Consider the following 15,907-nt stretch of genomic DNA (forward strand, 5'->3'; position numbering starts at 1 on the left):
AATCACCTCAGTTTAGACGTAAAATCCCTGATTAGGAGGATAACACGGAAATCTTAGATTTATAGTTCTATCTCCATATTCTTGGTCGGTGCAGTGACCTTATAAAAACTACAATAAATCTCAGATTATTGTAAAAAATAACCAAAGATTACATCTCCACTTTTACTATTTAACCAGGAAGGGCAGTATCAACTAGATGTCAATGAGTCCAGATGTCAAACATTAGATAGCTACCCTGACAAGGTAGTGGGGACACACCTGCAAATAAATCAAGATTTCTCGTCTCTAGGTGCCTAGCACTGACGAGCGGAAACAATTTTTGCAATCCAATAGAACATTGATTAAAGCACCAAAACAGTCTCAATAGTTCATCAATCCTAACATCAGAAGTTAACTTACATATCGCTTGTACAGCCTCAACGGGATGGTCAAACTCTATGATTGCCCATCCTTTGCTCCTTTTAGAATCTCTTTCTCGTGCTAGGTCAACATCACGAATACGTCCTGCTAATTTGAATACTTCCTCCAGCTTCTTTTCGTCAACTTTGAAATCCAGCTAAATATGACAACAAGTATATTTTTAAATATCTAGGCCAAACTCGAAAACATTCTAAAATCGGTTTGCTATATAAATATATTATATAAATTATAACTGACAGAATTTGTCCAAAAAAAAAACAACTAAAGATGGAAAAAAGAAAGGGAAAGAAAAATATGACGGCGAAAAAAGCATCACTTCTTAAGGACAAACGGTTATAATTAAGGGAAGTAAAAAAAAAACCTTGACATTTTATGACCGTCAAACACTAATTGTTACAAGATTTTGGTGAAATATTTTATATATTTTAGCTCCGTTTTGCGAAAACGACCTACTCGCTAGTCAGTAAGGCACGACTTCCAAATAAATAAAATGGAATGAATTAAAGGACCCTGAATACCTAATGTTGAAACCTGATTTCAAATTATTAATGAAACCATCAGAATTTTTTTTAGTCAAGTGCCAAAGATGGATGAAATAGAATAAACTTTTTATTAATTTTTAATGAGCCGAACATAGTATAGTAATACTATAGTTGCATACTATAAGATCAACTATAGCATTCTATAGCAAGAACTATTAAGCTTCAATGCATACTTCTTCTTTCCAGAGCAACTTCTAATGGACGGGGAGGTCATATACACTTGGAAGGGGACTTATTCGATTGTAAATTAAAGTTCTAGTGTCCCTTTTACAAATTAAAAATGATCAAAGGTAAACCCAACCCCTCCAATGTCCTTTCTAACTGCATTAATAATGGATATATATGATAAGAATTTTGACAGTAATTTTGTTAAAAACAGTCAAAAGTGTCAAATAATTCTGCCACCGGGGATTACAAGTTCCCCCACAGCCCCTGGGACACAGGGTGTAATTCAAACAAGTTGCCCATTGTTTACATATAGAAATAGTTATTGGGAAAGGGGGCTTTTTTGATCCTGGGTCTCCCAAAAGGCTTAGGGTACTACGGTGAAACTTTCAGGAAATATTCAATGGTGTGTTGAAAAAAAACACATCATTTACATGCTGATTGTCAAAAGAGCTGATCAGCAATTTCTCAGAAATGGCTGAGGGTATTCAGTTGAAATTTTTAGTGTAAGCTGAAGGGGTGGGGCGGTGAAAATTGATCGGAAGGCAGCCAGTAGCCCCTTTGCTCTTTTAGATCTCCCTCTCCTAAATATGTTCGATTCTGGGTGTGTCCAAAGAAAGACATGGTATACTAAACCTACAGCAGCAGTGACAACTTTCAACTGTGACTGCTTGTGATTTCACTACTTGTGACTGTGACCACTCGCGACTACAACTACGTGCAACGGCTACTACAACTACTGGCAACAGCGACTTCGATTGTAACCACTTAAGACTACCTACGGCTTTGACTACTTGTAACTGCAAATACTTGTGATAAAAAAAAACTTTTGAAAAGGCTTCTTGCAACGGGCATGAGGCTCCAATGCATCATTCACTCATTATTCTTTTGTTTTCCAAAACCACATCACATGGAAGGTGTGGCCAAAGAAACTTCGCAGGAGACTCGTTTGATTGCAAATTGAAAGCCATTTTTTAAGAGTCAAAAGTGACTAGAGGGGAACATGCTCTTTTAGCTACCGTCCTCCAAACACATCAGATTCAAGTTTTTAAACTGTCATCTTGGTTAAAATAATCTAAAGGTCAGATAAATGAGGGTTGCCTATTGTTTACATATAAAGTTGATTTTTTAGCAAAGGATGGCATGTTTGATCCTGGGTCTCCAGAGAGACTTGGGTGTTAAGGTGAAACTTTCAGAGAATGTCGAAACAGATGCCGAAAATCAAATCGAAACACATTAAGCGCACACAGATTGTCAAAAGCAATATATAAGGAACGAAAAGTAGTTTTCCAAAGAAAAGTAAAGAGTAATATTGAAATTTCAAATGTGCAGAAATGAAGTTGTATAATAATTGAAAACTTCAGGCAACCAGAAATTATTGTCGAAGAACAATTGAAACCTGAAAGGAACAGAAATTAATGTAACTAATTACGTAAATATAAAGGTAACAGGTACTGATATATATGAATAATTACATCCTAAAACGAGTAAAAATTAAAATAAACATTCAAGTCAAACTTAAAACAAACAGAGATTGTTATACACAGGAATATGGATAGTGTCCCTCTCCTAACGTTAAATCTTATAAAGTCTACCCTGTCATTTGTGCTTAATAAGGTAGATTTTAAACTTTTTTTTTTTTTTAACTGAAAAGAATACTGTTAAGTAAAATCTTAAGACTTCAATGAATGCCAGTATAGTATCATTATATACTCAACATTTAGTTCAGTTTCATTAGTTCTTTCGATTCAAATTGACTTTATTTTTAGCACCATAGAAAACTCCCAAAACTGCAAAACTGATCTAATGACATTTCCTTTCACCTAAATTTTGGCGTCTTCCCAGCCGGTTTGAGAGAACATATCCAGGCACTGAACTTTGCTAAATTTTATGAAAGAAAATTCTGCTCTATTTCATCAAAAAACCAAATTTCACGCTTTTTAAAAACGTTAGTTTCATTAAAACTGAATATTTCTATCTCCGGTCAAAAACAAAAGAAGCCGAACGTTTTTCTATGATTTCCGGGGAAGTAGTTGTTGGCTTTTATTTTTCTGTTGTTTATTCGGATCTCTTATCCAAGATCCTCAAGTTTTGGCACGATAAGTCAATCAATTCTAAATAGTTCGACTATACAAAATAAAAAAATATTATAGAAGCCACGAAATCCCCTCAAAACTAATGATCTACAGACGGCTTCATTTAATTATAAGAGAAGTAACCAAATCATATACAATTTCTCTTTAAACGCTATATTTACAAAAGTAGCTCCCTTCCCAAATGATCTTGTCTCGAACAACTGACATGACCAAAAAATACTCGAAAAAGAAACAACTACTGTTTTTGACAAAAATAATTTTATAAAAGTGCGTGTACACGAACTGCACGTAAGAGAGTATTCATTTTATGGAAAGAAATACCTGTTCAAGCTTTTTTTTTGAAAAACAATACAAATACATATGTTTTCTGATTTCTGTTCGAAAAAATGATACAATTTAAAAATTCAGTTATTTTCACAATTTTAAATTACCACTATTGTCACTCCACCCCACTGAAATAGAACTGTTTATGGTGACAAACCAATTAAGCTGCTATTTAGCAACCTCAACAATTTGGTAAATGGATATATGATTTGTAACAGAAATAGTTTCGACCATATCCAAAATAACTCTTACTTCTTAATTGAAAAATAAATGATAATAAAATAAAAAATACATACATTCACGAGTTGGCAAATATTTGTTAAAAAAAAAAAAAAAAAAAACTGCTTGTGCCAACAATAATGACTGTGCTTACTTTTTATTTTCGTTTTCGCAAAGGACCTGTGCCGCAGTGCAAAAAGTGGGGTAGCAAAGTAGCAATACTACTTGGTAATTTTTAAATCTGCAGGCAGATTTTGTCTGAAAATACCATTACATATAAAAATACTTTTGCTCGAAGTGTCGACAGCCTTAGGAACTCTGTTGAATTCTGCTACTGGTAGCTTTGGAACTTAATTCATACCTAAACTTGTGTTTAGATTAAATGAAATAGACTGGATGGGAGCAATCTAAATACGACGAGACTAACACTTACATTAGCAACAAAGACTTTGCTTGTTAAGGGTCCTCTTATTCCCAAACTATCCAAGAACTGGGGATTCAATCCATATGTGTTGAAATTAGCAAGTGGCCTAGGTACGTCCAAACCAAGTGCAGGTCCGGGAAGACCCATGGGCCTCCCGGTTGATGATCGTCTGTCACCAGAGAAAGCTCTATTGTCTCGACGATCGTCATTGCGGCGTCCTCGAACTATATATCCATACTGATCACGCTCTACGTCCCGATCCTATATTAGAATATAAACAGTAAATCAAATTTTAAAAGTGCAGGCTACAGCACATCATATTCCCTATACTGAAGGCTAAATAAAATTATGATTTGTACAACAATCACTAGAGGTACATCTATTTTCTCTGCCAAACATAAGACAGATTCAGAAAACAGATACCCTTACACAATTCTTTGGACCTTAGAAGTTTGACCTTTTTTCTTTAAAGGCAAAGGCAACACCATTAAATGACCATCACTTGAGCAGTAGATTAGAGATTAAGACATTTTTTATTTTTAGGGCTCAGAATTTACCTACATTAAAATACATCCATACGAAACATAAAACGATATAGAAATAAAAACTAAGTTCATACAAAATACTGAGATAGGATATTCTCGGGTAATTCGATAACCAGTTTCTCTGATTTGTACATAACGTCTTCAATTGTAGATGTTTCAGAAACAGACAATGTCATTAGCTGCGTAACTAATTTATTAGTTTATTAATCATACTCAAAAATGTCATATAGATAGTTACATTAACTTTCAACAAAGTAGATTTAATTATTTAAACTAGCACAATAATGTTTCGAACTGACTTATAGCCGTCTTTAAATGTTGCTTATTGCTTTCTTATCTCTTAACTACTTTGTCAGCTCACCCCATCCGTAACCGAATTACCCAGCCTTTTGTGATATTGGGTACCGAGCTATTTGGTGACATTTGGATAGGTCCGTGACTTCAGCAATTACATCGTCACGAGCTGGCCTAACTGACTAATGCCTAGGGCCCTTGTACTTTTACTATGTAGACATAATATGCCATTAGGAAACGAGATGAACCAATAAAAGAGAAAATATTTCTTTTCTTTGATGCTTTAATACGGGATTGCATCTGAGTTTCAATTAGCATCAATTCAAATTTTACCCTTTATGAGTTTTCTAAACATAGCAAAAAATGCTCTTTTTCATTAGGGCATAAAATAAATGACAATTCTTACCCAGATATTGATATTACCATGATATTTACCTAGATATTACCATGATATTTCTTACCCAGACACCTGTTTCAATAGAAATACGGGTTTTCAACCGGAAATCAAAGAGAAGAGGCAATAGGGTCACCTCAAAGTGCTAGAATAATTAGGTCGTTTAACTTCTTATTAGACAAAAATTACTTCAGAGGCAGTGTTTACCACCGAGTCTTGTATACTGAATAATTATTATTCCCGGGAAGGCTAGTTGCATTTTCAGCAAGAAAACGGTTATCTACGTGTAATATGTTTTGATTTTAAATTTATATTACCCAAAAATACAGTTTAGATTCAAACTCAGTTTGTTCGTTGTTTTTTGTTTTGTTTTGTTTTTTTTTTTACTTACTTTTTTTTACCCCAAAGAAATCTGCAGTACCATATTCAACTACTGACTAGGCTTGATTAAAATGCCTGACTAGATTAAAGAAAATGCATGAAACGCATGAGGGCAGGATACAACAAAAAGAACAGTTTGCAACAGAATAGGTCTTTCTTTATGAGGTCACTAAGAAAAAAAAATAAGAAGAAGGAAGGAAAACAGAAAAGGAAAGTCTGAATTCTAACACTTGGGACACTGAATGAAACTTAAAAATCATAAAGAAAATAGAAAAAAAAAACACGGAAAAAAGTACAGAATCATAAAAAAATACAAAAACCAGAAAATATGTCAACCTTCAGTTTGATCACACAAAGATTGTACACAATAACCATCAATCAAAGCCATCAACAGTTTAATATAAACCTCAGAATTAAAATTTTTGACCTTTAATGCTTATATGCCTAGATCGGAGAGTGACTGTCGTTCTTTTGAACAAAATACATCATATAGGCTATGTTATTCACAAAAAAAAAAAAATCCTGTGTCCACTGTAATTTGTATTTAAAGGATTTGAACTTGCTGAATACATGGGCTCTTGTTGTAATAGTATTCCAAATTGCAATCAGGGTAAGTATAGGACTTATTCTAAAAATAGCATTAGATTTTTACCTAATTTTAGGTTAATTTACCTAATTAACCTTAATTTAATTAACCTTTACCTTAATTTACCTAAATTTATACCTAAGTACCAACAGAAAACATTATGATTTTGCCGCTCCGATCAAACTTTCTCGCTACCTGCACCGGCCACCCAAGAGCTAAACCAAACAAAATGTCAAAACACCTGGCCGTTTCAAGTTTGGGGAGCGTGGGAGAGGATTTCTTAGACAATACTGTCTTCCCACTTAACATAAAACGAAACTAAAATACTGAAAACGGGTAAAACTTTTAGTTATAATTCTGTTCATAATTCATAGTAATTCTATTCGCTTAAATTCGACTTTTTATATAATTCCATTACTATTTGTTCATTCTTTTAAACACATTCAAGCTAGTTTCTGTTTGTTTCTATAGGAATAGTTTCGTCGTAATAACTGCAGAAAAAATTGTAAAGTTTCTTAAGCTTTCCTGTTTCAGAAATTAAACGTTGGATTACAATTTAAATTTTAGACTCTCTCTCATTTGAATATTTGGTATGACTTTCCGCTCAGTCAAAATTTAGCGCAATAAATTAAGATTTTATAAATTCCCAACCAAATATGATTTAAATGGAAGTAAAATATCAAACAGTCCGTGGTAACGAACTGTAAGGAGCGACCTGGCTCAATAATAGTAACCAAAACTCTAAAAAAGAGAATTTTTATAACAATAGTTACATCAAAAGAATCGCATTTTCATGCTGATTTTAAATATATAAGTTTCATTATGTTTAGATTTACCCATCAAAAGTCACGAGCCTGCAAAAATTTGCCTTATTTTAGAAAATAGGGGAAAATACCCCCTAAAAGTCATAGAATCTTAACGAAAATCACACCATCAGATTCGGCGTATCAGAGAACCCTATTGTAGAAGTTTCAAGCTCCTATCTACAAAAATGTGGAATTTTGTATTTTTTGGCAGAAGGCAGATCACGGATGCGTGTTTATTTGTTTTTTTTTTTCCCAGGGGTGATCGTATCGACTCAGTGGTCCTAGAATCTTGCGAGAGGGCTCATTCTAAGGGAAATGAAAAGTTCTAGTGCCCTTTTTCAGTGACCAAAAAAATTGGAGGGCGCCTAGGCCCCCTCCCACGCTAATTATTTTCCCAAAGTCACCGGATCAAAATTCTGACATAGCCATTCTATTCAGCGTAGTCAAAAAACCTTATAACTATGCCTTTGGGGACGACTTACTCCCCCACAGTCCCCGTGGGAGGGACTACAAGTTACAAACTTTGACCAGTGCTTACATATAGTAATGGTTATTTGCAAGTGTACAGACGTTTTCAGGGGGATTTTTTGGTTTGGGGGGGGGAAGAGGGGGATATGTTAGGGGAACTTTCCTTGGAGGAATCAATCATGGGGGAAGAAAATTTCCATGAAGGGGGCGCATGATTTTCTAGCATTATTTAAAAAAAAGAAAAAATAAATATGAAAAGTTTTTTTTCTACTGAAAGTGAGGAGCAGCATTAAAATTTAAAACGAGCAGAAATTATTGCGCATATGAGGGTTTACCTCCTCGTAATACCTCGCTCTTCACGCTAAGGTGCTTTTAGTAATTTCAACAATTTATTCTACGGCCTTTGTTATTATAGGGTCATTCTTAAGGAATTGGTACAGAATTTAAGCTTTAGTGTAAAGAGCGAGGTATCGACGAGGGGTGAACTCCTTCATATACGCAATAAAACATACGAATATAGAAGTTTGTTACGTAAGTTAATTCGTAAATTACGTATATTTTTTACTAATGAAAATGTTCGTAAAAAAATTAAAAGTTCTAGTTGCCTTTTTAAGTAATCAAAAAACCGGAGGGCAACTAGGCTTCCTCCCTCTGTCCTTTTTTCTCAAAATCTTCCGATTAAAACTATGAGAAAGCCATTTAGCCAAAAAAAAAAAAAAAAAAAAAAATGCAAATTTCGTTTTAATTATTTATGTGTAGAGAGCCAAGATCAAAACATGCATTAATTAAAAAACATCCAGAAATTAAATAAAAAAAACAAGTATTTTTAAATGAAAGTAAGAAGCGACATTAAAACTTAAAACGAACAGAAATTAATCTGTTAATGAAAGGGGCTTTTCCTTCTCAACGGCCCGCTCTTTACGCTAAAGTTTTTTACCGTTTTAAGAAGTAGAGTTAAGAGAAAGAGTTAAACTCTTTAGTAAATGAAATTCTAACAATCGGAATATTGATGCTAAAAGATACGTCAAAGGAATCGTATTTTCATGCTGATTTTAAATATATAAGTTTCATCAAATTTAGTCTTTGTCATCAAAAGTTACGAGCCTGAGAAAATTTACCTTATTTTGGAAAATAGGGGGAAACACCCCCTAAAAGTCATGTTGTGTTGTGGCATTAGTCATTTATGTTGTGGCATTATAGTGATGTAACCTACTGGCGCATCATTAAATTTATTAGTCCCTTCTAGGCTCTTTGAGAATGCGCTGGGAAGCAAAGTAAGATATGGTTATGGATTGCTGAAATGGCTTGTAGATTATATCTCCACTTGTAGCTACTTATTGCGAAATACAATTGTGCAGCCTCAATCAGAGGATGGTGACGAAGGAATTGACAACTGCCAACTAACACACAGAAGGGGTGCTGTCTCAGAATAGCTCTTAACTCTTAAACATAACTCTTAACTCTTAAAACCGAGAGTGTAAATTTTACGGTCTTCTTAAAATAAAAAGCGCAACATATTAACATACAAACATATTCTAAAGAAGTACCCTCAAAGGCTATTAAGAGTGAATATTATTAGTAAGTAACAAGGTTTAGCTCTGTGTATCTTTTTGCACGATTTATTCAAAAGTATTTTAGCCGACTCTTCAGTTTTTTCTGTGTGGTTACTGGAATTATGTTTGCTCAAATTTATTATGTGCCATTCTACAGCTATTCAAGAATCCACTAGGCCCACGGACTTGTGGATGTAAGTTTCAAACCGATCAGGGATAAGAAGCAATTTCGTACCGTTTTAACACTCCTTAACACTCTCCCACGAAAAACTTTAAGGGCCAGTTTATCCAAACGAACAATCTATGGAAGTTTCCAGACAATCAGACAGAAAAACTTTTTTTTTTCCGTTTGGGTGAGCAATTTTCTTTCTTTTTTTTTTTGCACAGGGGACAGTTTGGCTAAAGGACCAAACAAAATTTGTTTCAGTCAGAGTATAAGTTAAATTAAGCCCCGTATTTGGTACATCAATATTTGTATACGGAGGATCCAAGAGATATATCGAGTATGACAGCTGGAATTACGTTTAATGTTTCCAAACCTCATTAATGACGTGGAGTTTAGCTTTTACTTTGAGCCAATCTATTGGAAAATTTGCCGGCAGCTTAAGAGAAAAAGGAAGTCAAGGTAATAGGTCAAACACTTTCAAATCCTTTACCATTGTCCTTGTTTTTGTTCCCCGGTATGGATTTAAAACCATTAAATAGCAACTCTGGTGGCGAGCAGACAGTATTTATGAAACATGGACCTGTCCATGATACTCTCAGATTGAACTAGCACATAAAACCCTTGAATTATAACTTTAATGAGCATTGCAGGTTATATATAGAATACTATTCTAGGATGCTTATGTTTCAATTTTAGCCTCACAAATACCAAAACCCCAAGATTAAGATTTGATGGAAGTTAGAAAGGGTACTTGTATGATTTACCCACTACCTAATATTTTTTTTAGTATATTTCTATGACGCTCAATCCTAGTGAAATATACCAAAGTAAGATAAAAATATAATACTTTAGAAACAAATTTTGGCTATAGACAGTATAGTGGGTCTGCATGCCTAATGTGTTATGTACAATTATTCTGCATACTATGTAGTAAGAACCGCTTTCTAACTACACAATGTCCTAATACTTCACCCCTCCCCCACTAATGTGCAAATATACAGCCCAAAATATAAATTTTTCCTTCTATTCTGTCACTTTTCTTTGTCTTGTCTCACGCTAAGCTGAAAGAAACTAACAAAAAAAAAACGGTTCTATAATGCGTCAATGAATAAACAACTTGAGCGGTAGTGGGTTTATCATACAAGTAGGCCTACCTTAGAAAGTATTTATAAATTTGACAGATGAAGAGTTTTGTGGGAGGAAAGCATGTAGATGGGATGTAGATGTAGATGGGAGCTATGAAGGAATGAAATTTCTATACACAAACTAAAAGTTACTAGCTCCATAGTATGACATATAGAGAGATAAACAAGCCAATTGTCAACAGCAAGATCATTCAATCCTAAATAAAAAACAAAAGAATTGAGGATTAACCCAACTGAGCTAGGATTATAAAAGTTGAAGTAATACAAGACACAATACCTCTTTTACAACAAGCTTTCTTCCATTAATATCAAAACGATGGACTTTTTCTAAAGCCTGGCTTGCAAGAGCAGGTGTTCCAAATTCGACAATACCGCACCCTCTCGGCTTTCCGCTTTCATCATTGAATAGCTCAACATAAGTAACATCTCCAACTATAACAGATTAATAAGCATATCATTGAAATTAGTATAGCCAATGTGTATCATTATTATTTCTGAGAGAAGAAGAAATTCAAAATACAAGATATTTGCTTTGCATTTGCTGAATCCCCAGCTCCCTCCAACAACTATTTGAAAAAAAAACATGGCTAATTCCGTAAATTAAACTCCAGATTTAACAAATGAACATTACAAATCCTTGTGTAAATTCTCTTTTTCTTATGTGAACTTATACATATACTCTGGAGGCAGCAGTCAGGGATATCTTCTGAAACATGCCTATTATAAAAATCTGCTATGTACTTGAAACAAGAGCTAAGAGCTCATCTGGCACTTGTGACGTGGTCGGAGGAGCTCATATGGCATAAGCTCTAGCAAAATTCTAACAATTAATAGATTGATTTAGAAGAAAAAATCAGAGGCTTAATACCGGTCAGGATTCAAAATAAGAGCTCTGAGACACGAGGTCCATCTAAATATCGAAATTTATTAAGATCCAATCACCCATTCGTGCGTTAAAAATACATCAATTTTTCTGAATTAACCACCCAACTCCCCCAAAGAGAGCGGATCCGGTCTAGTTATGTCAATAACGTATCTAGAACTTGTGCTCATTCTTCCCATCAATCATCTCGATCACTCCACTCTAAGCGTTTTCCAAGATTTCTGATTCCCCCTCCACTCCCCTATGTCCCCGGATCCGATTTGAATTGAAAATGGAGCATCTGAAACATAAGGTCTTTCTATATATCACGTTTCATTAAGATCCGATCACCCATTCATAAGATACATACCTCGATTTTCAGGTTTTCACAGATTTCCGGTTCCCCATCCAACTCCCCTCAATGTCACCGGATCTGGTCGGGATTTTAAATATGAGGTCTGAAGCACAAGACCCTTCTAGATATTAAATTTCATTAAGATCTGACCACCCGTTCGTAAGTTAAAATACATCATTTTTTAATTTTTCCGAATTAACGACCCCCAAAACTCCCCAAAGAGAGCCAATCCGGTTTGGTTATTTCAATCACGTATCTAGGATTTTTGTTTATTCTTCTCACCAAGTATCATCACGATCTCTCCACTCTAAGCATTTTCCCAGATTTCCTTCCAGTCCCCCCCCAATGACACTGGATCCGGTCGGGATTTAAAACCAGAGGTCAGACTTACGAGGTTCTTCTAAATATCAAATTTCATTAAGATCCTAACACTAGTTTGTATGTTAAAATACCTCATTTTTTCAATTTTTCTGAATTAACCCCTCCCCCAACTCCACCGAAGAGAGCGGATCCGCTCCAGTTATGTCAATCACGTCTCTAGGAATTGTGCCCATTTTTCCCACCAAGTTTCATCCTAATCCCTCCAGTCTAAGCGTTTTCCAAGAATTCAGGTTTCCCCCTCCAACTCCCTCCCCCCAATGTCACCAGATTCAGTTGGTATTTAAAACAAGAGCTCTGAGACGCGATATCCTTCTAAATATCAAATTTCATTAAGATCCAATCACCCGTTCATAACTTAAAAATCCCTCATTTTTTCCATTTTTTCCAAATTAACTGTACCCCACTCCCCCCAGATGGTTGAATCGGGGAAACGACTATTTTTAATTTAATCTGATCTGATCCCTGATACCTCTGCCTAATTCCATTGTCCTAGCTTATCTGGAAGTGCCCAAACTAGCAAAACAGGGATAGACCAAAAAAATTTGTGATTGCTATATGACAATTATATGAAAAATAAGCAAAGATAGATTTATTATCAGATCAGATGTTGCTATTGGACAAAAGAAAGAACGAAAAGTCGAAATAAAAACGACAATAAACACATAAGTGAAACCAGCCCAGCAAACTGTATTTGAAGGTGTGCGTTGCAAGGCATGTATTTCCTGAACTCCCAATGAGAAGTTTGTTTTGGATAAACAATTGGAAAAGTTTCCCCTTGTCTAGTAGAGAGCAGAGATGAATTTTTCAGTGGTTTATACACACCATCACGGATTACAAAAATCCTAATCTGAGTTACAAAAAAAAAATTAATTTGATGATGAGTTTAAGGAAGCAACATTATTTTAAAGCTGATATTAACCAAGAGAAAACTGAAATTTGCACTAACAAATAGTAATATGAGATTTCAGTGAGTTAATACATTCTAAATCACTTATGATACTGAACACTAAATGGGCAACCCTTGTTGATATTAATCTGAACTAAAAACCAGAAGTGTTAAAACAATAATAACACAAAAAATTTCATTTTTATCTCGATTATAAATACATAGAATAAATTGAATTTAAAGTCTAAAATCCAAAGACAGAAGTATTAGAAAAAATAACGAGTGTTTTTAAAAGGAAAAAAACATCCAAAAAGGGGCAGAGTCTAGACGAAATTACAATATGAAAATTAACAGGCCTGAGGTTAAATTTGAACAGAAATTTGGTTGCTTGTTGAAAATACAGAACACACCCAGGAAGTGAAGTTATGTTCATCCTAATAAAATATATATTTCCCAAAACAATTAGCTTGTGTAATAATATAATTTGGGCTACATATTTGCCAATTAGGGGGGTGGGGTAGAGCATTTGGACAGCACACATAACCTGCCCCCCTCCCCCAATGTGCAAATGTATAGCCCAAATTACACAAGTTCAATGCATTGTATCAGCTGTTACTTGTCTTTGAGAACGGTTTTCTAATATCCAACATAAGGGTAATTATTGAGTGTGTTCTGTATAATTAACAAGTAACGAGATTTGTATTGCTAGTACTTTTTTCTGTACCAAAAGAAATTGTACAACAATAATTTTCCAATGACGAGATCAGATTTTAGAAGAAGTTTAAAGTTCCAGTGCACTTTTCAGCAGCAGAAGAAATTTCTGCATTAGATATTTTTACTGGGAAGGGGAAGGGTAACACCCATTGTTTCAAATAAATTTTTTTTTGGATGTCTCTAGACCCATAATATACTTTATTTTCGCCATATAATGGTTATGAACAATTCTGATTTGATTTGAACAATTTCCATTGAAATAAGGTGTAAGTATATATATATATATATATATATATATATATATATAATATTAATTGTCTTACAATGAATCCTAATTGTTCTCCTCGTGCTTCATCCATATCATTGCCCGTCCCCCCACCCCCAAATCCCCAAGATAAATCCTTTTCTTACTCTAATAATTCATCTTTCGATGTTGACCCTAATAGTCATCCCATAAAAGTCAAATGTGCTCCCTTGGTCCCCTGTTCTGACTACATTAATCTGGCCCCCGCTAAGAATCCCACCACTCCCCCTGTACCCATTTGTAATTTAAATAAAGTTAAGTGTAAAAATGATACCTTTGCAGGTCGTTTTAAATTTCCCACACTTTTGTTAAGCAACGCTGAAAGTCTTAATTTTAAAAAACTTAATGAATTAGACTCCTTTGCTAAAATATATAGATCAGACATAATCGCTATTACTGAAGTACAAGCTCAAAATACACACATGTTAAAAATGAATAATTTCACCCAGTTTATTAAACTCAGACCCGAAACCCACCCTCTGGGTAAGAAAGGGGGTGGAATTCTTTTCTTTGTCCGTAATGATTTTTATCCTTCAGAAATATTAGTTCCTTGTCTTACTCCCTTTGATGAAATTTTGTGGGTTTGTGTTCGACCTAAAGTCTTACCACGTCCTTTCAACTTGATTGTCCTGTGCTGTTTTTACTACTCTCCTGGGCAGAGAGCGACTGAAAAAATTAATTTTATTGAAAAATTGCATGGTAGTGCCGACTATGTACTATCTAAATACCCAAATGCTGGAATTTTCCTCTTAGGTGATGCAAATGAATTAAAACTTGAGTCTACATGTAATACTTTTAGTCTAAAACAAATTGTAAAAGTCCCTACTACCAAAGGCAATTCTACTCTTGATTTAATATGCACCAATATGTCAAATTTCTACAGACCCGTCACCATTCTTCCCCCTCTCGGAGGTAGTTACCACTTTAGCCTACTCCTATCTCCACTAGCTACAATTAAACATTCCTTTACTATTACTGAAACCGTCTTTAGACCTCTAATTGACTCAGGACTCTACAATTTTGGCTCTTGGATCACTAGTGAAAATTGGTCCCCTGTGTACCAAACAAATGATGTCGACTTCAAGGCTTTGTCCCTCCAAAGTTTATTGAGGAATAATTATGAAGCCCATTTTCCGGTGAAAAAAATTAAAATATGCTCTACCGATAAACCTTACATTACTGCGACTTTTAAAAAACTAATAAGGAAAAAAATCAAGTTGTTCAAGCAAGGACATATCTCACAGGCTAATGATCTAAGAAAGTTCCTGAAGAGAAAATTGAGAAAGGCAGCTTCTGGGTATTACAATAGTAAGGTTAAGGATTTGTATTCTAACAAACCCAAACAATGGTACAGGAAAATCAAAGAGATTTGCGGAAAAAACCCTGTTGAAGTTAATTTTCATCTCCCTGAGCCCCCTTCCAAGATAGCCAACGATTTGAACCTGCATCTTGCGTCCATAGTTCAAAGTCTCCCCCCTTTCACTGGCTCAGGTCAAACTATTCCTCCCTCCACCTCTTTCCCCCAAATTTCTCCCTCTGATATTATAAATAAAATCCAAAAGCTCAAAAAATCAAGTACTTGCCCATTAGACATCCCAATTGACTTGATTAAAGCCTTTTCAGACACAATTGCTGGACCTTTATCTGATATTTTTAACCAAATTACAAAATCTGGTAAATTCCCACGTTGCTGGAAACTTGGTTTTATAACACCCATCCCAAAGAAATCTTCCAGTCTGACTATAACCAACATACGTCCTATTACACTCACTCCAGTTTTTTCTAAGCTTTACGAAGGGTTCCTTTGTGACTGGCTTAAAATTAAAATTATACCACGCATTGACATCCGACAGTTTGGTAATTTAAGAAAAACCTCC

The 15,907-nt window shown here is 34.7% G+C and overlaps 1 protein-coding gene across 3 annotated transcripts in view; it reads right to left on the minus strand.

Moving 5' to 3' along the window:
• The window catches only part of LOC136028937 (myelin expression factor 2-like), a 62,923-nt gene that overhangs the window by 37,610 nt on the left and 9,406 nt on the right, over positions 1-15,907 (minus strand). For all 3 annotated transcript variants that reach the window (XM_065706932.1, XM_065706941.1, XM_065706923.1), the window contains exons 3-5: positions 10,806-10,960; positions 4,200-4,451; positions 400-556 (exon numbers count right to left, since the gene is read on the minus strand). In XM_065706932.1, the coding sequence (XP_065563004.1) occupies positions 400-556; positions 4,200-4,451; positions 10,806-10,960 (564 nt within the window). The remainder of the gene's footprint in view (positions 1-399; positions 557-4,199; positions 4,452-10,805; positions 10,961-15,907) is intronic.

The sequence above is a fragment of the Artemia franciscana genome, chromosome 1 (assembly GCF_032884065.1).
Source record: "Artemia franciscana chromosome 1, ASM3288406v1, whole genome shotgun sequence".
Classification (NCBI taxonomy): domain Eukaryota; kingdom Metazoa; phylum Arthropoda; class Branchiopoda; order Anostraca; family Artemiidae; genus Artemia; species Artemia franciscana.